This window comes from Neohortaea acidophila, assembly GCF_010093505.1.
Source record: "Neohortaea acidophila strain CBS 113389 unplaced genomic scaffold BDY17scaffold_8, whole genome shotgun sequence".
In the NCBI taxonomy this organism is placed as follows: Eukaryota; Fungi; Ascomycota; class Dothideomycetes; order Mycosphaerellales; family Teratosphaeriaceae; genus Neohortaea; species Neohortaea acidophila.
Genome location: NW_022985517.1, coordinates 690,911 through 716,710, shown reverse-complemented (window position 1 = coordinate 716,710; position 25,800 = coordinate 690,911). Strand labels below are relative to the sequence as shown.

The window sequence follows — 25,800 nt, the reverse complement described above, 5'->3', positions numbered from 1 at the left end:
CCGAGACACCTCCATGTAACGATGCTCAAAGACGAGAGCATTCAACATATCTCGCCCCGACCAGCGCGTAGAAAAAGGACCAGAAGCTCACCGTGACGCGCTCCTTCCCTTTGTTCAGTGCTGAGACGTGCCTTCCTGTCTTGAAATTAGGTTTGCGTAAACGTATCACACACCCACCGAGCGAAATTGGGCAAGAGCATATAGCTCAAATTCGTCCGCCTCCGATGCCTTCTTTTCCCTCACATCACCACTAACGAGGGCAGTTCATAGCGACAAGCATGGCTGCAGCAGACGGTTTGCTCGGCGGAGACGCCGCCATCACCCAGTTCGTGGCCACGATCCCCTCGCGCTGCTCGTCTTGCAACGGCAGCGTGGCCGTGACCAAAGAGGCCCTTCTTCGCCTCTTCGACAACGGAGCAGACGAGCTCGCCGCCGTCTGCCCGTCCTGCAAGGCGGCGACGTGTCTGGGATGCGGCCAGGCGGTCACAGCAACGAGCGAGAAGCTCGGCAAGAAGGCCAGCAATGGCATCCAGCTCACCTGGCACTGTGAGGCCGCACGCCTGGCGCTCACCTGGGCCTGTCTCACCGGCTACGACGCCCGTCTGGCCGCCACGAGGCAGAGCAACGCGTCTGCGAGCCTTACGCGTACCAACAAGCGAGGGAAGTACCGCGACGACGCGGGTGTGGGCTACAGCCTCGATTCACACTATGACGATTACCCCTCTCTCACGGAAGCGCTGGATGAGTACATTGGGGCCCCAGTGGGTGTCGGGATATCCGGTCCGATGATCTACTCGCCAATTGGCCCAAACGACTCAAACTTCGCACCTTCCTGGTTCTCTCACGCGACCTTTCCGATTCTGGGTCAACCAGCGCCCGTTTCATACCACAAGGCGGCAACTGAGGCGTCCACAGCCAACAAGTCCCACAATCCCACGAACCTCACTTCGACAAGCTCTGCTGGTGCGAGTATTGTCAGGTCGCCTTCCGCACCTCCGAGTATATCGGCCAAAGCGCAGCCGCACGCGTCATCGGCTTCCAAATATCACCCAGGCCTGTCCTGGTTCGTTAACGATCTTCCAGAGCCTTCCCTTTCTGAATCCAAGAAGCCCGCCATGCCAGCGAAAGAGCTGCCGACATCTCACTCGGACGCGCCATCTCCGAAGCCTTCAGGCCCCGATACGCAGGAAAAGCCACAGAAGAAGAAAGGCTTCAAGGCCCCATCGAAATCCCCGGCGTTGTCCGAATTCTCTACCAATCCATATCAATCCCTGGATCCCTTTTACTACACGGACGCGTCAGCGGACTCCCCCGGTCCAGCGCTACCATGGTCGCAGGTGTTCGCCTCAACCAAATTTGACGCCACAACCTCATACAGCGACGGTCCGCATTCTCAGAATGAGATGCAGCAAACTTCTCATACTCAGGAGGAACATTACCCGTCGTTGACTGCGAAGTATCCATACGCACCGCCAAACGTCCACATTCCACTCAAAACAGGAGGCGCGCAGACAGGCGTAAGCCAGCTCAAGAAGCTGGCATTGACCGCGCCATCTCTCGGGTACTCGCCTCTCGACTGCGATGGCATTGAAGGCATTCATTCCAAGGATTACGCGTCGCTTCCCCCCGTCAACACGCCTTTGTTTCCCGCCGGCAAGCCGTCTGTGAACTCCCGCAAGCGACCGTCGCGTCCGCAGACTCCGGAGCGAGTGGACCCAGAAGACGCGCCGACCACAAAAGTGCTTACCGTCCTGATCGCGCTTCTTCCCTCACGCGACGAACAGCCTGTTGCAACCGCCCTGGACCAGGCGCCACCAGGTGCACTCACCACGTTGCTTCGGTGCAGCACCGTCTTTGACAAAGTAGCTGAACTCCTTTACAACGGGTCACTCGAAGATGCCGCAAAGAGGTAAGTCTACGAACCCAGCTATCTGACCCTAGCAGAATACGTAACTGACGTTTGCAACCAGGTCTGACCTCTACCACGCGCTGCTACACTTCGTGCGTTCACTCGCCTACGGTCCCGATCGCATTACCGACATCCTGTACCAAGCCCGTGCTCTCGACAAGCTCGGACACGATCTGTCCAGACTTTCTTTCGACGGTTCCACGCGTCTGCAGTTTGAACCCGACGACTACGGCAAGCCACTCAGCATCTGCATGTCGAGCTTGACAAAGCAGAGTGAGATGCTCAGGAAGACCGCGGCAGCACACCCGAACGAGTTCCTCAACGAAGAGGCGCAAGGCATACTTGCGATTTGTGCAGACATTGAGACTACCGCGGCGATAGTGGCAAACCGCGCCGTTGACCTTGGAGCCCCAGCAAAAGCATCGACTGATACGCAGAACGATCCTTATGCGTGGCAGAAGGACGTTGCCGTGTTGGCGGTTCCCGACGATGACATCCTCGCCCAGCACACCTACGCATCGGATGCGCGCCAAGTCGTACACGCGGCAGTCGGTCGTATGCGTCGCATCATCAACGAGATCACCTGCCTCAAAGCCAACCTCCCGCCCAATATCTTCGTACGCTACGGCGAATCAAGACCTGATGTGCTGAAGGTGGTTATCGTCGGCCCCGAAGGTACCCCGTACAAGAACGGCCTTTTCGAATTCGACGTGCTGTGTCCGGTCGACTATCCAGCAAGCCCGCCCAAGATGCACCTCCGAACGACAGGCGGTGGCAGGGTCGGCTTCAACCCGAACCTCTATCCGACCGGCTACGTGTGTTTGTCTCTGCTAGGGACATGGTCGGGCGAGAAGTGGCAGCCGGGAAAGAGCACGATGATGCAGATCTTTGTCAGCATCCAGGCCATGATCTTCTGTGAGGAGCCGTGGTGCAATGAGCCCGGACGCGAAGGAGATGCAGGATCGTCCCGGAGTCGGAGATACAATCGCAATCTTCATCGCGATGTCATCAGATACGGAATGCTCGAGTGGATCGACGGCAAGACAACGCAGACGAGCCCGCGAGTGAAGTACGCTTTCTCGGAACACGCCTTGTCGGAGATGGATCTGGCCACCAGCACCCCGGACACGCTACGTAGAATGCCTGCCCGGGAGAAGCCGAAGCAAAGCGCCCACGGAGTCGAATTGTTCAAAGAGGTGGTGGCGAAGCATTTTGAGACACACCGCGAGCAGATCATCAGAACGGTCAACGCGTGGGTTGCCGATCATATCCGCCACCAGCAGGCTGCGGAGGAGGATGCAGCGAGGCACTACCCGTTCTCCGATCCCTTTGACTATGACGAGGTTGGATATGCCCAGCTGTCAAAGAAGAAGAAACCGAAGAAGTCAAAGGCAGGTGGGGTGCATATGGCTCAGAGTGGTGCGCCTACGCTTGTGATGACACCGGGCGTCACTCCTGCGACATTGTACGCCAAACACATGTATCCGGAGGGAGAAGCGAAGGCATTCACAACGACAGCACTTACACCTATGGTGACGCCAGCCGTACCCCCTGCGCCGGTGTATGCCAATTACAAATACACAGAGGGAAAAGCAAAGGCATCCACGACGGCAGCACCCACGGTTACAACAAAGGCACCTACGACAGCACCTACGTTTTCTGCTGCAAAAGCACCCGCGAATACCCCAGCGCTGCCGCCGACATTGGCTCCAGCGACTGACCCGTCGACGTCACCGAGGGAGAATACCAAGACAAACGTGGAGATGGTACCAGCCGATGCACCCCTTCGCGAGCACCTGGTGCAAGCCCTGGAAGACTACAATCCCCGAGCTTCGATGCGGCGTCGTGCCCAGCGCGGTGCGATGGAAGCCGAGCCGGCGAGCCCGACGTCCGATCAGCCGGACTTTTACGCTGCATTCTCATGAGTTGGATTTGTAACTACGAACACGGGGACAAAGATGGTTCGACGACGACGATGATGTTTCGGATAGCGTGGGCGCTGGAGAGGAGTCTAGTTGTAGAAAGAAGGAGGAGATGGAGATTGTGCTTGCTTTTTGCTTTACTGGCTGCGTGAGGATTCGATTGGTTGGTGGTTTGGGCTTCTTGTGAAGTCTACCACTTGATCGCCTGGTAGTTGAGATCAGAACTGTACCTACTTCACTACGTTCCACTCTACTCTTTCTTTGAACATTCGTGACCGCCGTATGTTGTAAGGCAATGGACTGCCATCTATCAGTCAGCATGCCTGGGGGCTGCCGTATGATTGACAATATGGGAAAAACGACGGGGTTGTAAGGAACGGACGGTTTTCATTCAAGACAGCTCAAGATATCAATACACATCCACAGAACAAATGTCCATCCCCGCCACCACTCTACTCCACCTCCCACCCACTACCACCACTTGCCTTCACCTCCTCGCCTCCCACACCTCACATTTGTCCACCTGTCTCGCAGCACCCACTTCCACGCCGTGCTCCAAAAGCACACACCACCCCATCCATCTACTGCTTCTTCTTGGCGCCCGCACCACCAGCAGAAAAGCCAATACCAAAGTTGTAGGCCAGGACACCCCCAATGTTCGCCGCCATGAACAGCAGCGCCAAAATAGGCGCCTCAGCAACCACCATCCACCTCTCAGGCGCGTACGCCGCAGCGCCCGTAGCCAAGCTGCCAACACCCAACTTGCCCGCAACGGTATTCGCCGCGTTGGACCTCTTCTGGTACCACACGTACGCCGACACGGCGGCAACAATATCGTTGAAGACGGCGTGCGCAATCAGCGCCTTGACTTTGGGACGCACGGTTCCATCTGCTTCTTTGATGCCTTGCTTGGAGATGAGGACGACGGCTTCGCGCACGCCCGTCACGAGGGCCGGGAGGAGGGTGATGAGGCCTGCGGAGAGCAGGAAGTAGGAGAGGCGCGTCAGGTCGGTGGAGATGGGGAGCTTGCTGGCGAGGTTTTTGGGGAGGCGGGGGGACAGTTCGTGGATGATGTCGAGGGCGAAGCTGAGGGAGAGGAAGGCGATGGGGAAGTGGACGGTTGCTGGGTGCACGGGTTTGCTGTCGAGGGTCAGTGGTTGGTTTTCTTTTTGGGGATGGAGATAGGGGTGGTTTTGTGTAGACGTACACCATTTTGGCGGTTGGAGGACTTGGGTCTTTGCTGGGGATGTTGGGGTGTTGTTCGTCTGCCGATAGATGGTTTGAGGAACGATGAGAGATGTAAGACGGATAATAAGAGAAAGAAGAGAAGTGGGGGAAGAGTCGAGTGCGCCGTGCCCAACCTCCTCCTTGCCCCGAGCTGCGTGTGGCTGAAGGATGGCGCATCAGCCCTATTCGATGCGCTCTCATTGGTGGACGATTCCAGGGGATCCAGGAAGGCTAACGGCAAGCTCTGATTCGTGCTTGAAGCGGCTGCGCTAGCGGACGTCGGCGCTAAGGTGTACATGTAAGGCTTGGCGTCCCCCATACAGATCACGTCTGTGCACGCTGGCTGGAGGGATGGCCAAGCCTTGTCCGGTTCTGCTGCATCATCATCATCTCACGAGGCTTCACTCGACTTCCTCACAGCAAACAGCTAAAATGGGGAACATGCACGTAACTGTCTCTTTCAGACAACGTTATCTATACGTTGAAAAACGCCCGAGCCTGATCCATCAACCGCGCCGGAGCCTGGATGGACATGCTCGAAGCCTTCTCGTCATCCTGCCAGGTATAGTAGACGTCTCCCTCCTTGTACTCCTTCTTCACCACCGGCACCTCGCCTGCATATGTCCTTGCTGCGAATTTCTCCAACTTTGCGAGAATCTCCTCTCCATCCGCCAAGGAGGTGACGTGTGCACAACTCACCTTCACACGCTTGGCGACATGCTGCCATCCATCTTCGTTGCTGCGCTCTTCGGCGTCTTTGGTGGCTCTTGCATTCTCCGATCGTACGAAGACGAGGAGTTTCTGCATGCTGAAGACCTGTGATATTGCTGCGTTAATAAAGGCGATGGATGAAGACCCTTCCCACAGTGACGGCTTACCCATTCAATCAAATTGCCCTCCGCCGGGAAGATGATCGGCATCACCTCCTCCCCCTGATCATAGAAACTGTCCCCGCAGGAAAGATGCATTTCCGCATGATCATACCACGCCAGCTCATCAGGAGTATGGCCGGGCGTATGAATAATCGACAGTTCCATATCGGTCTGATAAGGCTGCGGCTCCCGCTCCTTATGCCAGAGTGGCCACTTTAGCCGCTCAAAAGACTCCGCCCAATAAGATACTTGGTACCATGGGACCGGCCTGCCGATGTACTTGAATTGGCCATGGGTTTCGAGATCGGATTCGATGAAGTCGCGGCCGGCGGAGGAGGCGATGATCTCCGTGGTGCCGCCGGCGAGGAATTGTGAGATCCCTCCGATGTGGTCGTAGTGGCAGTGGGTGCAGATGATGTAGTATTGGAGATTCCCTCCTGGGTTGAGCGGTTGGTCGTTGTTATCGCGGATGGGGTAGTTTTCGATGTATTTGCGGAGATGGATGTAGCGGTCTATAAGAAAGTGTTCAGCATTTGATCACAGTCTGTCTGCTCTCGAGTACTTCGCTCGCCGTGGGACAAAATAGGGACCGAGAAGGATTGTAGATGACAGCCTATAGCCTTCGCGGACGTCCTGTTTCCAAAATGAAGACTCGGAGTAATTGGCACCTACCCTTCTTGTGCTCCTCACTTGGCTCATCGCAGCCAGTATCACTCAAGACAACCACAGGAACCTTGGGGTGGAGCTTGACGTATATCAAAGGATGCTCCCGGAACTCGTCATCCTCGCAAATCACAAAGGTCGTTGCGTTGATCCTCTTGGTCGTAAAGGAAGTAGAAGGCGGCGCCATAGTCGGAAGAGAGAGTCAGCAATATGTGTCACGCCCTCATGATTAGAAAGGAAAGAGATATGTAGAGATGAGGAAGATGGTGTGTGACTCTGCCTGCTGTGAAGTGCAGTGGCATGTCTCAGGTCTAAGCGCACTTGGCGAGAGCGGGGTCTGCAGGCCAGCTTCACGTGGCTGGCCAAGCAGACAGACACAAACATCTCTCTCTTCACCCAACCATCCTTCTCACAAACCATCACAGCAAGCCAATAATCAATTCGCCCCCTCCTTCGTATCATACACAAACCCCACCAACTTCCGATTCATCTTCCGCGGCGGCGGCACAACCACATGCCCGCACCCGCGCTGATCGTGCGCAACCAGACTCTTAGCCAGCTGCCGCATCACCTCCACCATCTCCCGTTGTCCCGACATGACCTCGCGCATTTGACTGTTCTGCGCCTCTAGCTTGATTTCGTGGTCTTTGTTTCGCTCGAGGAGTCGGCGCAATTGCGTGCTGGTCTCTGAGACGGCGGAGTGGACTTTAGTTGCGGAGGTGGTGGTGGTGGTTTGTTGTTTCATGAGGCTTTGGAGCTGCGTGGCGTTTTGCGTGGTCAGGGTGTGGAGTGTGGTGAGATGGTGGGAGAGTTCTGAGTCTTGCTCTTCGCTTCGCTCCGATTGCATTTCGACTAGGTGTCGGACGTCTGATGTGTTGGCCTCCATTGACTGCCTTACGGCTTCGACGTGCTGGAGCAGGGGACTCAAATGAGTCTCGTCTCGCTCCGAATGCATGTTGACGAGACGCTGCACCGCTTCCGTGTTGGCTTCCATCGACTGCGTCGTGGCTTCCGCATGCTCAACCAAAGGCGAAAGGTAGATTTCGTGTCCTCCTCGACCTGCCTCTACTGCCTCTCGTGTGGCATTCTGTGATTCCACCAACCGCTCCAAGTGGCCGTTGTGCTTCTCGCCGTAGTTTTTCAGGACCTCCAAGTGTCGCTCCAATGGTTCAAGATTGAATTCCTGCCGGGGTTCCCTCGCATGTCTGTTGCCTTCTTCGATTGCGTTGTGGACCTGTTCAAGACGTTCGCCGAGAGAGGTGATGACTCGATCTTGCCCAGAACTGTTGCTCTCTCGCTCTGTGCTCGCATTCTGAGCAAATGCTTTGGTATGCTCGCTCTGCTGCTCGATAGCCACGTGGATCTGTTGGAGGGAGTCCAAAAGAGGTGACATGTCCATCTGAGGCGGAGGCTTCTTCACCTCAGATGCATAGCTACCTCCCTCCAAAAGCTCCTTAACCAATGCTGAGTTCTGCTCAACAGCCTCCAGCACGTTCTCCAGCCGCTGCGTCAAAGGCGAGAAATCGACCGGGCGAGCCGCTTCCACCATCTCTCGGGCGCTGTCCTTCCGGTCTCTCGTCGATTCTTCCATCATTGCTTGTATGCGGTCCAGATGCGCGGACAGGCGTTGCATATCCAGCTGGTCGCTGTCGTGTGTTGATACAGTAGCCTCCAGCATTTCGCGAAGTCGCTGCTCGCCTTCGTAATGCTGCTTCGCTAGTGCCTCGACGTTCTGCGAGTTCTTCTCGAGCGTTTGGTTTAGCTGAGCGAAATGCGCGGCCAAAGCGTCCATGTCAAAGGCCAGGGCTGGGCTGATACGGCTCGTCGCCTTGGCGGCCTTTCCATCGGCTGCATTCGTGCCTTCAGCTCCTCTCAACGACTCCCGTCCAACAATCTTAGCAGCCAGCTCTGCCGACTTTTGTGTATTCCTCTCCAGCGCCTCCATCATGCCAGCAATATACTCCTCCAATCTGCCCACTTCACTCCTAACCTCCGCCACCTCCTTCTTCACTTCTCTCTTTACCTCTTTCGACGACACCGGTTCATCCTCGCCACCCTTCGCAAGCACATCTCCCCAATCGTTCTGGAATGGGACCAGCGCTCCTTGCGCCGCGCCTTCCCTCGCAGCATCAGAAAAGGAGATGTACATCCACTTGCTCTTCAGATGCGCAAAAGAGGGATGGTTCCAGATCTTCGCGAGCAGATCCCCTTCCTCGTCTTCTCCACCGAAGCTAAACAGTTGCGGTCCCAGCCGCGACACATCGTTGAAGTGCTCTTGAAGTAGCAGCCACCACTCATTCGCTACAGAGGCAGAGGCGAACGTTAGGAGGTACCGGGATTGCAGATTTTCCTTCTATGGTGTATGGAAGTCAGCCAATTCCCTCGTTCTCCCCACCAGGATGTGCGTAGTAGAGGGTGTGCGTTGGTGACCACACTACCTTTCGCGCATAAGCGTAGAAGAACTTTCTCTCTTCCTCATCCTCTACCACGTCATCACCTCCCGCGCCAACGACATCAGGTAGCGTAAGGGGGCGATGCAGCGTCGTAGGTCGCCGGTGTCGCTCTGACGCCGATTTGGTGGAAGCTGATCGGACGGGATCGGTGCCTGCGACGCCTGCTTGACCATTCATCGCGGTTCCGCCATGGAGATTCCCGGTCGTGCGTCTGCGCTTCGGACTTAACCACGAGAGTTCGCGCCTGAGTGCGGGCATGGCTGTTGAAGGTCGTGACTTGAAGGAAATAGGAAGGGGCGCATTAGACCACGAAGATAATTCGCATTCTCTGCGACATATTTTTGAACCAAAGGAAAATGAAGATGTAAGGAACCACTCAAGAAGAAATAAGATGGACAATATGGAGTGTGTATATACGACGTGAGACTTGACGAAACAACCTGGCCCAGAGCCGTCCAGGGCACGGCGAGGCTGATGCAGCATGACGTGAGGAGGTCCAAGAAGTTGGCCAGGGGAGATCAAGGGACGAGGAGAGCCTGCCAATCAAGTTTCATCAGGTCGGTTCATCGTAGATCAGGCACATTGAGCATAAAATGAGGTATAAAGAGGAAATCGGGTCTGATAGAAAAGATGCGAAGATGATGGCGAGAGAAAGATTGGTGGGATGCGGAAGCGAAGCTCCAGCGTTGAAAGCCCTCCGCAGAGTCATGGCGAGATGACTGTACTGAGGGCTGATGCAGAAACAACATACGTGACTTCAATACATTATCAAGCAGCGAGTCACATACACATTCGCGCAAGTGATCAAGCTCAGATTGTCAGGATTATGGCTCATGTTCTCCAAACCCATGAGTCCATCGATGACACTGCGTGTGTTCAAACATGACTCAGCGGGATCCCGAACTATAAGAAACCCTCGCCCAAACTCCACGCATCAAAGTCGTCCCATCATCGACTTGTAACAAAGTCGTTGAACCGCAATCGCAAGCATGACGAAGATTTTCGTGACCGGCGTGACGGGGTATATCGGCGGCGATGCCATTTACGCAGTTACGCAGGCGCACCCAGAGTACGACATTACGTGCCTCGTGCGAAACAGCGACAAGGGCGCGCAGGTGGTGAAAGACTACCCAAGCTTCAAGCTGGTATATGGCGATTTGGACAGCGCGGACTTGCTCGAGGAGGAGGCGAGAAAGGCGGACATTGTCTTGAGTTTGTATCTCGATAGTATGGAAGGGAGATTGACGACTGACCGTTCCATCAGATCTGGCATACGCAGACCACGCTGGGGCGGCAGAGGCCATTATCCGCGGGCTCGGCACCCACGAACCTGAGCGGCCGGGCTTCCTCATCCACTGCTCCGGTACGGGCGTTTTGCTGATCGACGACATCAAGCGTGATACGTACGGCGAAGAGTCAGACATTGTCTACGATGACCTCGAGGGCGTGTCGAAAGTCACGTCCCTTCCAGACGACGCTCCACATCGACCTGTCGACAAGATCGTGCTCGCTGCAGGGCATACGACGGGTGATGTAGCGAAAACTGCGATTGTATGTCCGCCAACCATTTACGGCGCAGGTCGCGGCCCTGGGAATCAGCGCTCGCATCAAGTGCCCGAGCTAGCACGAAGCACGTTAGAGCAAGGACACGGGATCCAAGTGAACGCCGGCAAGGCTCGATGGAGCACGGTGCATGTGCACGACTTGGCAGACGTCTTCCTGAAGCTGGTGGAGAATGCGGCGGCGGGAGGCTCGCTGGCAGAGTGGCCGGACAAGCCCGCAGTTTGGGGAGCAGAGGGCTACTACTTCACGGAGAATGGAGAGCATGTATGGGGCGAGACGGCGAAGGTGATTGCGAAGGAGGCGAAGAAGCAGGGCTTCATTGACACGGACGAGGTCAAGTCTGTCTCTGCGGAGGAGGCGGGCAAGTTGACGACTTGGGGTCAGGCGCTTTGGGGGGCGAATAGTCGGTCGAGGGCGAAGAGGGCGAGGACAGTGTTGGGTTGGAAGCCAAGCGGGCCTCCCATTGAAGAGGGGATTGGGAGTGCGGTTGAGTATGAGGCAAAGCAGCTGGCCATCAAGCCCGGGCATGCAAAGGTTGCTGCTGGCGATGCTTAAGCCGGTCAAAGGGACGGGAGGCGAAGATTGATATATCAAAAAGTCATGCCAGAATGCTAACAGGCGGAGAATTGACAAATCGTCCCATCAATCAGATTGATGTATGTCTCCCTTGATTGGATAGAAGTGAGGATAAGGAGGTGGTGCATGCACTACTGTACAACAACCTTGACAAGCATCAAGCATCTCGTGTCGGAGTGGATGCATGAAACACGAGGAGGTGTTTCGTGTCGGACCCCTCGGCGCGTCAGTTGAGGCAGCCGCGGGTCGGCCTCAGCCACGCCCGCGTTTCACATGTCCGAAAGGGGTAAGGCGCGGAGCCGAGCAGGGCGAGTCGCGCAACGCTACGGCCGGCGGAAGGAGAAGGCGGCGCTCCGCCACACGCCCCGTCCTGCACCTGTCAAGATCCTGCTGTCACAATGTAAAGCGTACCATTCGCCGATACGAGCGATGTGTGACGGCTTGGAACGCAAAGCCCAAACGACAGCGAGGCGCCTCCTCGGGACTCCACCCAAGACCCGCCAGATCCTTCCCTCCACCGCGTCTGTCCCCCCGACCGTCCCGATACGCGCGCCACCATCGCGGCAAGCTTTCGCGCTGTCTCACTTGGCTGCAACTTTGATGTAACCTCTTTCGCCAACCCCGTATCCTTCTCCTTCTTCTTGCACATTCACTGTCCTTCCCAATGCTGCTGGATTCCGCTCCTCTCAACCCTTCGCCGCCCAGAGCATCGACAGCACCATGTCGTCCCGCAAGGACAGCATGAGACGGCGCAAGTTCTCCTTCGACATCCCCAATTTGGTAGGTCGGCGCGAGATTGCATCTGTGTGACAAACGCGCTCTCTCATACTCACTGATTATTCTCCCACAGAAGATTGGTGCGAGAAGCGAGAGCAAGAGTGTGACAAACACCCCGACCACCGAACAAGACTCCCGTCCCACCACGCCCAAAAGCGTCCGACCTCCGCTCTCCCCTCGAACCGATCACCAACTGCGCCTCGCCTGCGCCTACGTCCTCCAAGACTTCAAGCCCTCCCATCAATTGTACGAGGAACGATACGGAACGACGGAAGATGATCGGCCGCGCTTGAGTTATCCCGTGGTTGATAAAACCGAAAAGCGACAGGATGAGGTGCCTCAAGGACCCTTTCCACAGCGGACAAGTTCGCGAGCCAGACCGCAGAGAAGGCAGGAAGCAGAGCAGACGAGCATGCTCGAACTTCCCCGGATGAAGCCGACCATCAAGAGCCAGGCATTCTTCGAAGGCCTTCACATTGACTCTAAAACCCTCGATGCCCCACCTCCAATGCCAGACAAGGCCAAGATGGATAAGCTGATGGATGAGGAGATCCGCTTCGACCTGTCCAACCTGAACCCCCCAATTGCCAGTCCCGCCTTCTTCGCTGGCGTCGATGTCCAGCGATTGCGAAAAGAGCATTTGGCCATCGGCCAGACTGCGTCCGATGCTTCGAACTCGCAAGTCGGCACCGAGGCCCGCCCAGTCAAACTTCTTATGCGTTCCGCGTCCAATCCAGTGTCTACAAGAGCTGTCTTGGTCGACCATCACCCCAAGAAGTGGCCACGCGCCGAATCTGCCGACACCACAGCCTCCTCGCCACGTACCGATGGCACGGAGAATGCATGGAACCTTTCCACCGCACCAACCTCTGCGGCCGCAACACCTGCGCCAGGCTCGATGCGGCAATCGTCACAGTCCGCGCGACAAGGGTCGGAGAAGTTCCTGACGGCAGATATCGAGTGGATGCGGTCGGAGCTAGAGAGGCACAAGAGAGAACAGGACGAGGCCAAGGCACGGCGAGAGCTGGACAACCAGGTCCTTGCGAGCCTTGGGTTGAACACCGGGCCGGACGCTGCACAGCAGTCTTCCAAAACATCGGCCCAGGCCCCGGTGCGGAAACCCTTGCCGGCCATACAAGCAGACGGCCTCCTCCGAGGGAGAAAAACGAACCAGTCGATCCAAGAGAGACGCAACGTCCCACCCGTTGCACAGCTCAGCGCCACACCAAGCAGAGATGCCTCACGATCGGCGGTCAACCGACAGCACTCCGTGCCCCGGTCGGAGAATGCACAAGAGCTATATATGCGTCAAGCAGAAAGCAGCGAAAGCCAAGCAGCGAGTCGGAGAGGCAGTCAAACATCCGAGCCACGCAAACTGCGGTCTCTTTCTCGCGAGTTCCGAGAGTACTTTGGGGGCTCGTCAGATGCCGCAGTATCCTCTGGCGACGATGTCTCCCGTGCTTCGAGTCGCTCCCGGAGATTGTTCCAGTTGAATCCCCGGCCACGTGACGGCACCAGGGCGCCACTGGCCAGTATCGAGAGCAGCAAGCCGCAAAGCCGCTCGCGATCCATCGAGTCCATTCGTAGCGCTGTATCTGCTGTCGCGCCATCGCTCGACTCGGCTGCAAGCAAGTTGCGAAGCTGGAAATCATCGCGTACCGGAGAGAGTACTACGACCAACGACACTAGCAGATCGGGCTCTTCGCTCTCGAAAAGACACAGTCGGGATTTCAGTCGCGAATTACAGATGTCTCCGGACTCGCACAAGAGAGGCAAATCGTCGGTCAATCTCAATCGCGAGCTCCCGCCGCTGCCATCCATCGATCAGTGGAAGCCGGCGGAGCCCGAAAAGCCCAAGCATATCGTCTCCATGGCCAGCCCAAAGCGCTTCAGTCTGAGACTATCGGGAGGTGCTGCTGCGTCTGCTCCCAACCTTGCGGAGTTCGGCCCCGTTTCGCCTCTTCCAGGTCCGGGTACGTACACCTCCTCCACTTCTCGGATCCAGTCCATCTACAGTCGATACTCCAAAATCTCGGACGGATGGCTCCCGCCGCTTTCTGCTGGTGCCTCGCCAACTGTCCAGTCGCCGCTCCCACAGCTCGGTCAAACTGCGGACCGCTACTCCAGCATCGGTGACTCCGCAAGACCTGAATCTTTCCCCGCCTCTCCAGCATACGCAGTCGTCGATCCACGACAAGCCTCCTTCCCCGCCTCGCCTGCCTATACGACGACAGATGAACAAGCACAACAAGTGTCCTCGTCCATCCCCCCGTCCCCAGCTTACCTAACGGTCGAGTCTCAGCAGCAACGCATCCCAAGCGAGTACATGTTCCGCTCGAATTTCGGTGCCCTGCTACAACCATCGTCTCCACTTTCCGTCCCTGTCGTGCTCGACACCACCCCACCTCAGCGAGCGGTCACCATCAAGCGAAGGACAGAAGACATGTTCCTCCCCGACCTCGACGCCAGGGCGAGGAACGAAAGCAGTATAGTCGGCCCTCCGGCAGCAAGCAAGGAAGAGTCATCGTCCGGAACGCCGGCCAAGACACACATCATCAATCACTCCCGCAGCCTCGGAAAAAAGAAATCCGACAAGGCCGCGCCAGCACCGGGAATCAAGAGGCAAAACACCGCTCCAATCCTGCATTCCGCCGCCGCTGCCTCCTCCTCGCCATCTACACCATCCTCGCACTCCAAATCCGTCAGCGACGGAACCAATTTCTCGCGCGTCAAGCCAACGTCCACAGCCGCTACGCCTGAAAACTACACCCGCCTGTACGACATGGGCTACCGCAATATCGTGCAAATCCAGCCGCAAGATCGTCCTGGAGCAGGTGCCGAGATCGCCCCTGATGCTACTGCTGCTGCCACCGCGGCGGCGAAATCCGCGACGCTGTCCGTCTTGCCGGAACGCAAGGATTCCAAGCGGTGGTGGAAGAGGGGCACTTCGAAGAAGATTGCGAGGAAGGGGAGTGGGGCGCAGGCACCGGCATTGGCGCAGGTGGGCGAATACATGCACGCTGATGAGAGTGCGCCGACTGTTGTGAGGTTTTGATTCTTCTTTTCTTCTTTATCCTTGTTGCTTCGCTTTTGTTGCGACTTGGGCTTCTGTGAGTGTTGGACACGACTTTGTGCCTGCTCTGTTTGTTTTGGCTGGCGGGTTTAGCGAGCGCGGTGTTGGGGCGTTTCGTCTGGGGGTGGGGAAAAGGCATACCATTCTTGCTGATTACAGATAGGGGATTTACTGTAAACTTTGTACATTCCTTGCGGTCTGGAAATCAGCTCTCGCCGTGCCCAACGCAATCCATTTCCTCCTACCTCACTCGCCATCTCCTGTCTTCACATGCACCTGACTTATCCTTGTCAGGACGTATTGACGACGGTCGCGCAATGCACCCCAAACGTCACCTCACCTCAGCAGGCAAGACCGAACGAGTTCGCCGCCGTCGGAAATGCCATCGAACCTTCCAACATGTGAACGCACCTGGAATCAGCGCCCATCTCAACCACGTGGCGTCTCCCTTCCGATTCAACCCGAGTATCACCAGCGCTCAACATCAGATGACATACTAGAAGGACCACGACCCGGGTGCCACGCGTCCTTTTGGGAAGCAAACTTCACGAGCAATCTCGAGTCCTATTGGGAGCACGTTGAGTCGGCTGGCTTTGGATCGCATGATTGCGCGTGAGTTATCGATTCATGCATGCAGATGACGAGTGAGCAAACACGCGAGTGAGTGAGTGAGCACTTGGGTTCTTGCTCGTCTTACTTGGCCTCGAGACTCGTTGGTACAACGCCGGACGGACAGTGAGATTACTTCGATGATATTGGCATCCGACTCACTCCGTTGGCACGAGAGGAGATCACTGAGGTGATCACCCAACCACCACCACCACCAGCAGCACAACCCGTCCCTGCCAGTTGGGAATTCCCACATCACCCCACCATCCACCCACCATGTGCAAAACCTGGGGCATCAAATACTCCTGCTCGCACACCTTCTACTTCCACCTCAGCCGCTGCAGAGGCACCATCTCCAGTCGTCGGTGCGCCCCGTTCACAACCACCAAGAGCAACAGCGACGCTTTCCGCAAACCCGCCTGCTCAGCAACGCCGACTCTCACCATCTACCCCAAATCTCCATGCGGACCGTGTCAACGCGCCGAGTTGGAGGCCGCAAGCGAGGCGAAGGTCGAGGATGCGCGCGCCCGGGCTCAACGAGGGGAGGGCGGGGCTATGGATGAGGTGACTAGGATTCTGGACGAGAGGGAACGCTTGCTGTTCTGTGTGACGCGGCGGTTTCCGGGGTCGCAGTCGTTCAAGGAATTCCGGCGGCCGGAGAACGGGCTGCGAGGCAGGGAGCTGGGGGGTTCGAGGTTGAGGGTTGTGGTTTCGGCTGCGGATGAGGATGAGGATGATGTCTGGTTGGATGGAGAGTCTTACGTCGGGGCTGAGAATGAGAGTCGCGAAACGCAGGCCTGGATTGATGATTGGGCTGGTGGTTGGTCGACGCCGCATGCTGATCCTCTGCCGGGGCTGGCTTCTACGACGGAAAGCGAGGAGGCCGAGGGGGTGAAGGAATGTTGGAACGGTGATTCCGAGCGGAAGGAGGATGCGAAGCCATCGATCATACGCGACAAAGAGTGTAAGGCACTTATCGCCTGGCCTGGAAAACTGCATCACGGATTGACTTCACCCTCGACGACAGCGGTCCAAGAAACGAAAGAGGTGGATATTGATCTGCTCAATAGCTTTCAGTTCGTGCGGCTTGGAGTCATGGTCGGGTCATAGGTGCAGAAGCCTCGCGTGCGTGCTTCGGAACGTCAAGCAGGTGGCTTAAGCACGGTGGTGTGGGAGCTGGTTCACGGCGAGTGGGTGTTTGGCTATTCGGCTTCGTGGATCGAGTTGCCCGTGCATTTTGATTTTTCTTGGGGGTATCACACCTAATCTATCCTCTGTGCCCATCATCATACAGTCATTGCTTCCATCTAATGCATGCCGAGACCTGCAGCGGTCTTGATGCAATATTCCCGCTTGCTCGAATCCCCGCCCTTCTGCTGATAACTTCCTATTCGTAGCCCTCCTCGTCTCTTGAAGATTGAAGCCGGCGGATTCGTGAGAGAATCTCTATCTGGTGAAGAAGTACGGATGCTGCTGCTAGTAGCCTCCGGAGTCTCCACCAGATAGCAGACCATCCTCACCAAACCCCAGCCTGCCTCCACCCTTGTTCATTCCCCCACCACTCCCAGCGAAGGGCGAGCGCTCTTTAACCGCCTTTTCGCGCGCGACTATGTTGAATTTGCTGCTCAAGACCTGGGTTTCGGAGATTGAGCGGGTGAGGGCGGAGAGTAGGGAGGTCAAGTGGACGTCTTCTTTTTCTTTGTCGGCGGCAGTTGCGGGTGAGAGGCCTGCGGCGGAGGGGGCCGATGGGGATGCCAGAAGGGGCAGGCGGGAGAGCATGGCGTTGATGCTTCGGAGGAGGGTGTGGTTTGTCGAGTCTGGTGCGGGCTCTTTGGATGTGGCGTCCGTCAGGTAACTAGACGGCTGGCTGTTTAGGTAGGACCGGATGAGGCTCAGACGCTGGTGCAGCATCTTGATTGCGTTTGATTTCGCGGTCAGGGATGCGATGAGCTCCTCGTCTTCGGGTGACAGGATGCCAGCTGCTACTGCGCCATTTGCCCCGCCATCGGTCTCTTTCGTCTTGCCCTTCCCTTTTGTCTTCTTCTCTTTGCTGCTCGACTCTGCTGCTGACGTCGCCGTGTTTGAATCTCCCCTGGGCACTGCAGACGCAACGCCGGCTCCTGTGGCAACAAAGTCCACCCCAATCATCTCCGCATCGCCAGTCTCCACCTCGAAGCCCAGCTCGCGGAACTTGGTCTCAACATCTCCACCTTCTTGCTCTTTGACGCTCTCGTACAGGGTGATGGGCAGCTTGCCGCCCTGCAGCTGATCGACCTGCTCCGGATGGAAGAGCAGCAGCATCACCGAATCGGTCGACGTGAGCTTCTGCACTTCCTTGATAAAGCGCAGATGGATATCGCTCGGTCCTTGCGTGGGGCCCAGCATGAAGATCCCCACCAGGTCCAGGGCGGGCGCTTTGTGCACATCCTTGTACTGCTCTAGCCGCTCGTCGAACCATTCCCTGTCTAACACCACTCCGCCATCTCCTTCGCCGGTCTTGCACTCGTACGCATGCTCCAGTGTTAGACTGCGACCATGCTGTCGACCGAGGATTGATCCGATGATTGGGCCTAGCTGTTGGCGGGAAATGTGGCGGGTGATGTAGTCGCTGATGGTGAGGAGGACGAGGGGGTGTAGTTGCACGCTCAACGCCGCCTCCGACGGCTTTGTTGTGAGGAGGAGATTGGTTGCGGGGGCTTTGCTGCCCATGTTTGGCGATGCTGTGCGCGATGACAGGGTGGTCGGCGCGGGGATGGACGTGTGATGAAGGTGAAGGGTTCAATACGTTGCTTGACAGGTGCATGGCATGTCGTGCTTGAGCCTCACTTGCACATTCAATGCCAAGAAACGCGGGGCCGTTCCTGCCTGAGGCATCATATCCCCATGAACTTTACAGACTGACCGTGAATGTATACACTCGTTCCAGATATATGTACATTATTGCACGGGCTCAATCGCCCTTGTGACCATCTCCAATCTCTTAACCCGTCCACCTCTCGGAAGGCGGACGATACACCAACCCCAACCCCTCAAACACCCTCTCCTCCGCCTCCTCCATCGTCTTCGCTTTGCCGCTTCCAATGCTCCCCTCGTATCCAGACCATCCTTCCAAATCTACCACTTCCCCATTCACCCGACTTCTGACGCCACTAGAGTCAAACTTCCATCCCTTGACATTCTTCGCATACCGTCGGACGTCTCGTTGGAAAGTCGTTCCTCCGCTCCAGCCCATCACCGCGCAGCCGACTGTCCGCCAGCCGCTCACGATGATGTCCACGCGACGATGGATGTTGGGGTTCTTGGCCTTTGGATCTTTCTCCAGGTCTGCGGTTTTGTTGGGCCAGTAAGGATCTTGCCATACAACGAGCGCTTTGTCGAGGCTGTCGAAGCCATGCCCTCCTCCTGCACCACCTCCACGGTAGGGCAAAGTCTGTTGTCCTCGGCTCGTGGAGTTCAGTGAGAGAAGTAGTGTGTGAGTCACCCAGCCTTCGTCCTCCAAAGACGCCACGATATCGTTGACGATATTCAGAGTCTGCTCCTCATCAGGGTGGGAGACAATAATGTCCACATCTCCCGATGCTTCCTTGCCTCGTCGGTATCCTCCCACAATGAGACTCTGCACGCCCTCATCTCTGACTTTGACTGCATGATTATGCACGATCCGACCAATCTCCTCAACCTCGGGCCGCGGAATAGGATCCAGAAACTCCTCATAGTACTTCACTCCTATTTGTTGCACTCTGCTGAGCGTCGACCATCCAAATTCCACGATGTCGTCCAGTTCAGTCCAGCCGCGCTCGTAGTAGAACTCTCGAGCAGTCGTGGCTCCCACGCCCCAGATGTCGTAAAACAGTCGCAGAACTTTCAGATCCTCATTCGCCTCGATATCCTCGACCGCCTTCAGCTTCCCCGTATTCTTCCACTCCACAAACAAGTTCGCAACCTTGACTTCACACCCAGGGATCCTCAAGATCTCTCGCGGCCCCGCCACACGATACGGGTACGCGGCCAAAGCAGCAATACTAGTGCTGTAGGCGCGCACCCCAATTTCATCGTCGGTCAGCAGTCTCGCGAGTTTGATCTTCTTCAGTAGGTCAATGAAGTCCTCATTCGGACTGTCCCGCGGACTGGAGCGTTGACAGGCATACTTAATGCCTTTCTTCACCCACTCCGGCATTTCGGGCAAGTCGGAAGAGATGCCTTCATTGTCCGAGGTGGTGGTGGTGAGGAGCTGCGGCGCTCGATTGGAGCTGTGGCCCGCTTCCCAGCTTGCGCCGACTGACGATTTGGACATGATGTTAAACTTGCGTTTGCCGAAGCGATCTCTGCGTGCGTGGTCGGTGGGCGGAGCATCTTCCTTTGCGCGCGCGAGGATGGTTTGACTCGGCGAGGTTTGTTGATGCGGTGACGACTGGGTGCTGGGTTGTGGAGGCGTCTGTGGAATGGCTGGCTTCTCGATTGGTCGGCATACATAGGTGATGAACCCGTCAAATGGTAGGACCCTCCCAGCTGCTTTTGACTCATCCCACCATTCAGTTCGCACAACCTTGATAATGCGATCCGCTGCAGTTGCGCCAGGTGACGGTGTTCTCACCGAAGTCGCATGTTGTCTTTGCACCCGCTTAGCAGGCGGCTGATGCCGTTCACCTTCCGATGCCGTACTAGAATCATCGCCATCGGCCGCAATCGTGTTTTCATGCGTCGTCTGTGCCTCCTCGTCTTTCACTCCAGGCCCAGGCGTGACTTCCTCCGTCCACAGTCCTTTGGCTCGCAGATCAAATCGAATCCGTGGTTTCCGCAGCACCTTGGAGAGCACAATCCTCGCTTCACGCAAATCATACGTCAGCGTCGCATTCACAGTGGCCAGCTCTTCTTCCAATCTGTGTAGCTCCTCCGTGTCGAAGTGAGTTGCGGAGACGAAGATGGGTGGCAAACTTCCGAGATCCAATTGTTTGCGAGGCGCGTCTTCCAATTCGACGGTAGATGGCTCCTGGTGTGCCATTTCCAAGATGTCTCAGAGCATTCCAAGCGCTCCAAGGTGAACTGGGTCAAGATTTATCTGGTCGAGTCCAGACCTTGGCCGGAGGACTACGATGGGATGCGCCGTTCATTCTCGTCTGGTCATGCATTGTCGATCGCTAGATCAACACACGGATATCGTTGCGACGGACGTCCAGCAGTAGCTCCAGTGCTCTCACGTGCAATGGCGCGGTGACGGTGGCAACATCTGATGGCGAGTCTCATGATGTCTTGGGGGCCTCAGGCCTCGGCCCAGCGTCCCACCACTTCTTGCACCCTCTCTACCATGCTTGACCGCACTTGAGGTCACAATCGACATCTTCCTTCTGGGCTCAAAGATACATCAGAATATCACGACCGCTTTCAATATCGAATCCGGAATGTCGCGCGAACTAGCTCCTGACTGGATCTTAAAGCAAGCGCTGGACGTGCAGCACTCGGCCAACATGACTTGGCGTGCTCCCAACGGCGCGACAGCCACCAATCCAAATCCCCCAGAGACCCCTGGATTGGAACTGACGGTCATCGGCTGTGGCACCATGGGCATCGCCATTCTTGGTGGGGTCATGGACTCGCTGTCGTCTGCTCATCCGCAAGATCACGTCAGCATTCCCGGAAAGAGCGTCAGCGGCACCAGCACGCCGGCGGAACCTCTACCCGAACGTCTGCCAAACCGCTTCAATGCTTGCGTGAGGCGGCACCAGAGCGCGAAGAGAATTCAAAGCGAACTGAGCAAGTACCCGGCTTTCGACAAGATGACCATCTACGAGAACGACAATTTGACTCCTACGAAAGCCGCCGATGTCATCCTGCTTGCCTGCAAGCCTCAAATGGTTGGCGAAATTCTCGCAGATCCCGAGATGAAAAAGGCGTGCGAGGGCAAGCTGCTCATCAGTATCTGCGCTGGAGTCACTGGAGAGCAAATCTCTGCCATCCTCGGCGAAGACAATTCGTGTCGCGTGATCAGAGTCATGCCGAATACGGCGGCGGCGGTGCGGGAAAGCATGACGGTTATTGCCACTTCCACTCCTCCGCTTCCACCGCTGCTTAGCCACCTCGTCACTTGGATCTTCACGCGCATTGGCCGAGTTGTTTACCTGCCTCCCAGCACCATGGATGCATCTACTGCCCTTTGCGGCTCCGGTCCCGCCTTTGTTGCGCTGTTCTTGGAGTCGTTGGTCGCCGGTGGAGTCGCAATGGGCCTTCCTAGGGAGGAGGCCTACACAATGGCGGCGCAAACCATGCGCGGTACTACCGGTCTGGTGCTGCAGGGAGAGCATCCGGCTATCCTCAAGGACAAAGTCAGCACGCCAGGCGGATGCACTATTGGAGGGCTGTTGGTGCTGGAAGAGGGTAGCTTGAAGGGCACGGTCGCCAGGGCGGTGAGAGAAGCTACGGTGGTTGCCAGTCAATTGGGGCAGGGTAAGATTGGGGTCAATGGCCCCCGTGGGAAATGAGGCTGACGAGGTCTGATGCAATCGAGGCCGACCAATGGATGCCGCGCGCTGTGCAACACATCTAGCAGCGGCGAGATTGGATTGGGAAGGATGGTGGTCAGTTCTGGAAAGCCGGTTTGGTCTGAGAATCACGAGCTTCGTCCACTCCACGGCGCAGTGACGCCCGGGCTCTTATGATGGGTTGAATGCACTCGCAAAGTCCGGAGAGCTGCAGCATCATTGCGGCGGAGGCTAGATTAGACGGTCAGTCATCGTCCACTCTATCAGCGGTGGCATATCATAACGTGAAGCGCCATTATAGCATGTCTGTGAGCAAGTCGATCTACTTATACTCTAAATCCCCTCGCATTGCTGAAGTGATCATGAGTAAAATGTTCCTCCTGGCTGCTGACAGGTAGGTACCTGCATATGAGCCTGATGTCGAGCTTACATTTGCCCCGCATTTCCCCACTCCTGCCTTATCAGCACCTCATCCCATGCATCCACCCTTCATATCTCTAGACGACCGGTTCTCCATCTTCCACATCGTAATTCATCGTGTAGCGCTTGACACAAAATGTCTGACTTTGCAGACGGCATCGCACCGCAGCGATATCAATGCCGGCGCCGACCAGCCTACTGTGGCGGCGATAGGCGACAACCCGCAAGCGTATCATCAACACCAGCTCACCCTCGCGAACACTGGAGTCTTGATGAGGGCCGGTGGAAGACGAGTGGCAACCACTACGAGCCACGCAAATTCCCTGAAACACGGACGGCGCACGACCCAAATTTGTTCATCGAGTTCAAACGGCTTGTAGACCGTGGCTGGGATGCCCTCACTTCCAAAGGTAGCCGAGCGCTCGGCAATACGCACCGTAGATGCGGAGGAATCTCCGAGCAGCGATGGCTGGGCCGGGGCAGTGGTCCCGATTCAATCATACAACCCACAACGCGCGAAGAAGCCGTAGAGGCTACCTCGTTACTTCTCCGACTAGCGGAATCGCGAACACTGGACGTCCCGCCCAGCAAGCTGCAGGCACTCTTCCACGACAGCGAGAGCACACCGAACTCACATTTGGCATCAAACCGCGATGCCATGCTCGCCTTTGGCGGCGCATGTTACTTTCTGCCTGAGATTGGCGACAGGCTGCCTTCATCCGCTGATCTATGCCGACCGAGCAATTCCAACCCGCAATGGCTCACTATCGATTGGTTCAAGAGGAGTCCATACTCTCCTCTGCAAGCCGAATTGGAAGCAGCGCTACCGGGGCTACCTTGGAACCCCAGCTGGCGTGCCGCATTTGAGGATCTGGTCACCGTCTCCATGGGTCGTCCCATGCCCTCCGAGGAGTCTTTGAGCCGCCCATACGGGACGGAACCCGGGAGACTGCAACCCGGCATTGACTGGGTCATCAACCTTCAAGTGCAGGGCATCCTGCCACCCTTGCTGCCATCATTGTATTCGTCCGCCTTGACACGTGCGAGCCGCGACCAGGGCTTTCACAAGATCGTCGACGAAATTTGGAAATCGGATCGAGCCTACCCGGCGTTGATGGCTTGCTGGAGAGAATTCAAGTCAGACTACCGGCCTCTATCGAACTCTGATATTGACATCGCTCCTGCATCTCCAGCAGGCGTTCAAGTCTCGGCTGATAGACTTGCTGAGGAGCGCACTCAGGGACCGCAACCGGGTATTCAGTCGACCGTCAAAGTCGTCAAAACTTCACGAACGGCGGACGGCGAGGTCACTACTACTACAGTGGTGAGGCATTGCTACGAAGACGGGACGGACGAAGAGCTTGAGAGTGTTCATACGTTCAATGAGTCAGATGTGCCGATCGGGAAGTCCTAGCCCAGCCAAAGAGCAAGCCGGTCCGCGATGGCTATGTCAAGAGAGCCAGAGTGCAAAAGGAAAACAATCGAATGGCGGTATCGCTCCATGATTTGAATGTGCGTGTGCTGTCCTCAGAGAAGAGCCTTGTTCGTTCCATTGCAAAGCAGTTGAAGTGTAATCGACATCAGCATGGTTTGTGCAGAGATGCAGTCAGACGTTCTGGTTGTGGAAAGGACCGAACTTGAAACTCAGCGAAATGTGTCGAATTCCGCATTGCAGTGCCGCGTTCTTTGCCCAACTCTGGACAACCTCTACCGAACTGTGATTGGATCGACACATGCAGTACCCTGTGGAAACTTCAATACAGTCTGATTCTTTTCTTGGGGGATCTACGCCTCCGTGGCGTTCGCGATGGGGTGTCGTGGCAATGGCAAACGCGTGTAGCATTCTTCTCCTCTTCCGTGCATTGATGGGAGATCAGGGGATTGTGTGGCGATTGCCACTGGGTGTCAAATGTTCGAGGGGCAACGGCCATCGCCACAAGCGTACGTCTCTCTTCCACGGCGAGACGCGGCTTCAACAGACGGCAAGTGGAGGAGTTCCCTATCATGAGACTGCAGATAGGACTGCAGCGACGTCGGAGGAGTTGGGTTGTACTTCGGGGCAGCTTGCGGTCGCGGATGGTAGTCGCGATAGGTTACCACAATCATCCTTCTTCTGCCATTCCATCGCCACTGATGTGTATGAATCCAGTCGACACTTGATGTACTCGGAATCACGGGTTGAATTGCTCGGGTCAGAGGATGATGCACTGGATTCCCGTCCGAAAGCGGGCGAAATGCGGACGAATTGGCCATTACATGTTCATATCCTCCAAATGAGCAGGACTTCTGCCTTTGATGGATGTTAGGAGCGTGACCAGGCGTTTCGTTAGGTAGTGAAGCCTCGCAGGTGTCGTGAGAGCTTACCAACCCGCAAGGCTTGCGACCATACCTGATTAGGAAATTTGATGCTTCCAAATCCGCGGCCACTACTGAACCCGCTACTCGCTCCCTAGATACCAAAACGGGCCATGTCAGCGTCACGAAGCCACGCTTTGCTTTCGCCAATAGTGAAAGAGCGACATACTGTAGTACGAGATGTTGCACTTGGAGTGACCGATGTGTAAAAGTCTGCGAGGCGATATATTCCTCATGGCTCTGAGAACGCGGGTCGTGAAGAGCCGGCAGACGGATACATTTGCCGGGAATGCGGCGGGAATGCCAAGCACCTATGCTGCGTGCTGCTCCGTCATGCTGTCGCATTGCATCCGCCTATAGTGTAGCCTTACCATTTACAGTAATGTCCTCCGTCCTATTCGACTGCTAGCGTCGACAGCGGCCACCCTGGTGCTGGTCACGCTGCGGTTGTCGAACCCGACCTCACGCCACTGCTGCTTTCGCCATTGAACCGTGCAGTCAGTGGAGGCCTGTAAGAAGTGAATAGAACGAGCGGTGTGCATTAGCACTGAAACTGGGGACTGGGGCCATTAGGGCTCAAGAGTACACGATGGAAGCCACGCCCGCAATCACCGAATCTCGCAGCGCCGAACGCCATCTAGTCGGCCACAAGAGAAATCTGGATCTAGGCTTGCGATTTCTTAAAGGCCTTTTGAGGATTGCTCGCTGTTTCCACACTTCTCCATTGCACGATTCGTCCTGGTATCGCAGGGATGGCATCGAGATTGCGCGACTGATGAGCAGCCTTGTTGGCGTGACTAAGCCACTCGCTGTGACTAGCCTAAAGCAGCAACCAGCTTCTGGCCTTTCTGGGAGCACGACGTACACAATGCGGCACAAGATCTGCCAACATCGTGCTCATTCCC

The 25,800-nt window shown here is 56.4% G+C and overlaps 11 protein-coding genes across 11 annotated transcripts; 6 read left to right on the top strand and 5 right to left on the bottom strand.

Moving 5' to 3' along the window:
- Window positions 1-129: 129 nt before the first annotated feature.
- Window positions 130-3,629, top strand: BDY17DRAFT_336071 (uncharacterized protein; the record flags this gene model as incomplete). The annotated part of the gene is made up of 3 exons (XM_033737936.1): window positions 130-1,909; window positions 1,971-3,374; window positions 3,428-3,629. The coding sequence occupies exons 1-3, from the start codon at window positions 279-281 to the stop codon at window positions 3,627-3,629; spliced, it is 3,237 nt and encodes a 1,078-aa protein (XP_033587875.1). The 5' UTR covers window positions 130-278.
- Window positions 3,630-4,079: 450 nt separating this feature from the next.
- Window positions 4,080-5,220, bottom strand: BDY17DRAFT_301060 (uncharacterized protein). The gene is made up of 2 exons (XM_033734175.1): window positions 5,039-5,220; window positions 4,080-4,971 (listed from the first exon to the last, which is right to left on the bottom strand). The coding sequence occupies exons 1-2, from the start codon at window positions 5,041-5,043 to the stop codon at window positions 4,413-4,415; spliced, it is 564 nt and encodes a 187-aa protein (XP_033587874.1). The 5' UTR covers window positions 5,044-5,220; the 3' UTR covers window positions 4,080-4,412.
- A 271-nt stretch (window positions 5,221-5,491) lies between these two features.
- On the bottom strand, window positions 5,492-6,857 carry BDY17DRAFT_301058 (beta-lactamase-like protein). The gene is made up of 3 exons (XM_033734174.1): window positions 6,603-6,857; window positions 5,937-6,442; window positions 5,492-5,874 (listed from the first exon to the last, which is right to left on the bottom strand). Exons 1-3 carry the CDS (start codon window positions 6,778-6,780, stop codon window positions 5,533-5,535), a joined length of 1,026 nt encoding a protein of 341 aa, XP_033587873.1. The 5' UTR covers window positions 6,781-6,857; the 3' UTR covers window positions 5,492-5,532.
- On the bottom strand, window positions 6,858-9,806 carry BDY17DRAFT_301054 (uncharacterized protein). The gene is made up of 2 exons (XM_033734173.1): window positions 9,032-9,806; window positions 6,858-8,946 (listed from the first exon to the last, which is right to left on the bottom strand). The coding sequence occupies exons 1-2, from the start codon at window positions 9,527-9,529 to the stop codon at window positions 7,030-7,032; spliced, it is 2,415 nt and encodes an 804-aa protein (XP_033587872.1). The 5' UTR covers window positions 9,530-9,806; the 3' UTR covers window positions 6,858-7,029.
- On the top strand, window positions 9,807-11,471 carry BDY17DRAFT_301052 (uncharacterized protein). Its single transcript, XM_033734172.1, has 2 exons — window positions 9,807-10,258; window positions 10,311-11,471. Exons 1-2 carry the CDS (start codon window positions 10,036-10,038, stop codon window positions 11,162-11,164), a joined length of 1,077 nt encoding a protein of 358 aa, XP_033587871.1. The 5' UTR covers window positions 9,807-10,035; the 3' UTR covers window positions 11,165-11,471.
- A 561-nt stretch (window positions 11,472-12,032) lies between these two features.
- BDY17DRAFT_186042 (uncharacterized protein) lies at window positions 12,033-15,216 on the top strand. The gene has a single exon (XM_033729967.1). It carries the CDS (start codon window positions 12,375-12,377, stop codon window positions 15,015-15,017), a length of 2,643 nt encoding a protein of 880 aa, XP_033587870.1. The 5' UTR covers window positions 12,033-12,374; the 3' UTR covers window positions 15,018-15,216.
- A 704-nt stretch (window positions 15,217-15,920) lies between these two features.
- BDY17DRAFT_326001 (uncharacterized protein) lies at window positions 15,921-16,754 on the top strand (the record flags this gene model as incomplete). Its single annotated transcript, XM_033737441.1, has 2 exons — window positions 15,921-16,608; window positions 16,672-16,754. The coding sequence occupies 2 exons, from the start codon at window positions 15,921-15,923 to the stop codon at window positions 16,752-16,754; spliced, it is 771 nt and encodes a 256-aa protein (XP_033587869.1).
- Window positions 16,755-16,856: 102 nt separating this feature from the next.
- On the bottom strand, window positions 16,857-18,429 carry BDY17DRAFT_301046 (uncharacterized protein). The gene has a single exon (XM_033734171.1). It carries the CDS (start codon window positions 18,351-18,353, stop codon window positions 17,121-17,123), a length of 1,233 nt encoding a protein of 410 aa, XP_033587868.1. The 5' UTR covers window positions 18,354-18,429; the 3' UTR covers window positions 16,857-17,120.
- Window positions 18,430-18,527: 98 nt separating this feature from the next.
- On the bottom strand, window positions 18,528-20,993 carry BDY17DRAFT_301045 (DNA polymerase beta-like protein). Its single transcript, XM_033734170.1, has one exon. The coding sequence runs from the start codon at window positions 20,644-20,646 to the stop codon at window positions 18,625-18,627; it is 2,022 nt and encodes a 673-aa protein (XP_033587867.1). The 5' UTR covers window positions 20,647-20,993; the 3' UTR covers window positions 18,528-18,624.
- On the top strand, window positions 20,994-22,447 carry BDY17DRAFT_301044 (pyrroline-5-carboxylate reductase dimerization-domain-containing protein). Its single transcript, XM_033734169.1, has one exon. The coding sequence runs from the start codon at window positions 21,044-21,046 to the stop codon at window positions 22,118-22,120; it is 1,077 nt and encodes a 358-aa protein (XP_033587866.1). The 5' UTR covers window positions 20,994-21,043; the 3' UTR covers window positions 22,121-22,447.
- A 121-nt stretch (window positions 22,448-22,568) lies between these two features.
- BDY17DRAFT_186012 (uncharacterized protein) lies at window positions 22,569-24,114 on the top strand. The gene has a single exon (XM_033729966.1). The coding sequence runs from the start codon at window positions 22,677-22,679 to the stop codon at window positions 23,952-23,954; it is 1,278 nt and encodes a 425-aa protein (XP_033587865.1). The 5' UTR covers window positions 22,569-22,676; the 3' UTR covers window positions 23,955-24,114.
- Window positions 24,115-25,800: the final 1,686 nt, after the last annotated feature.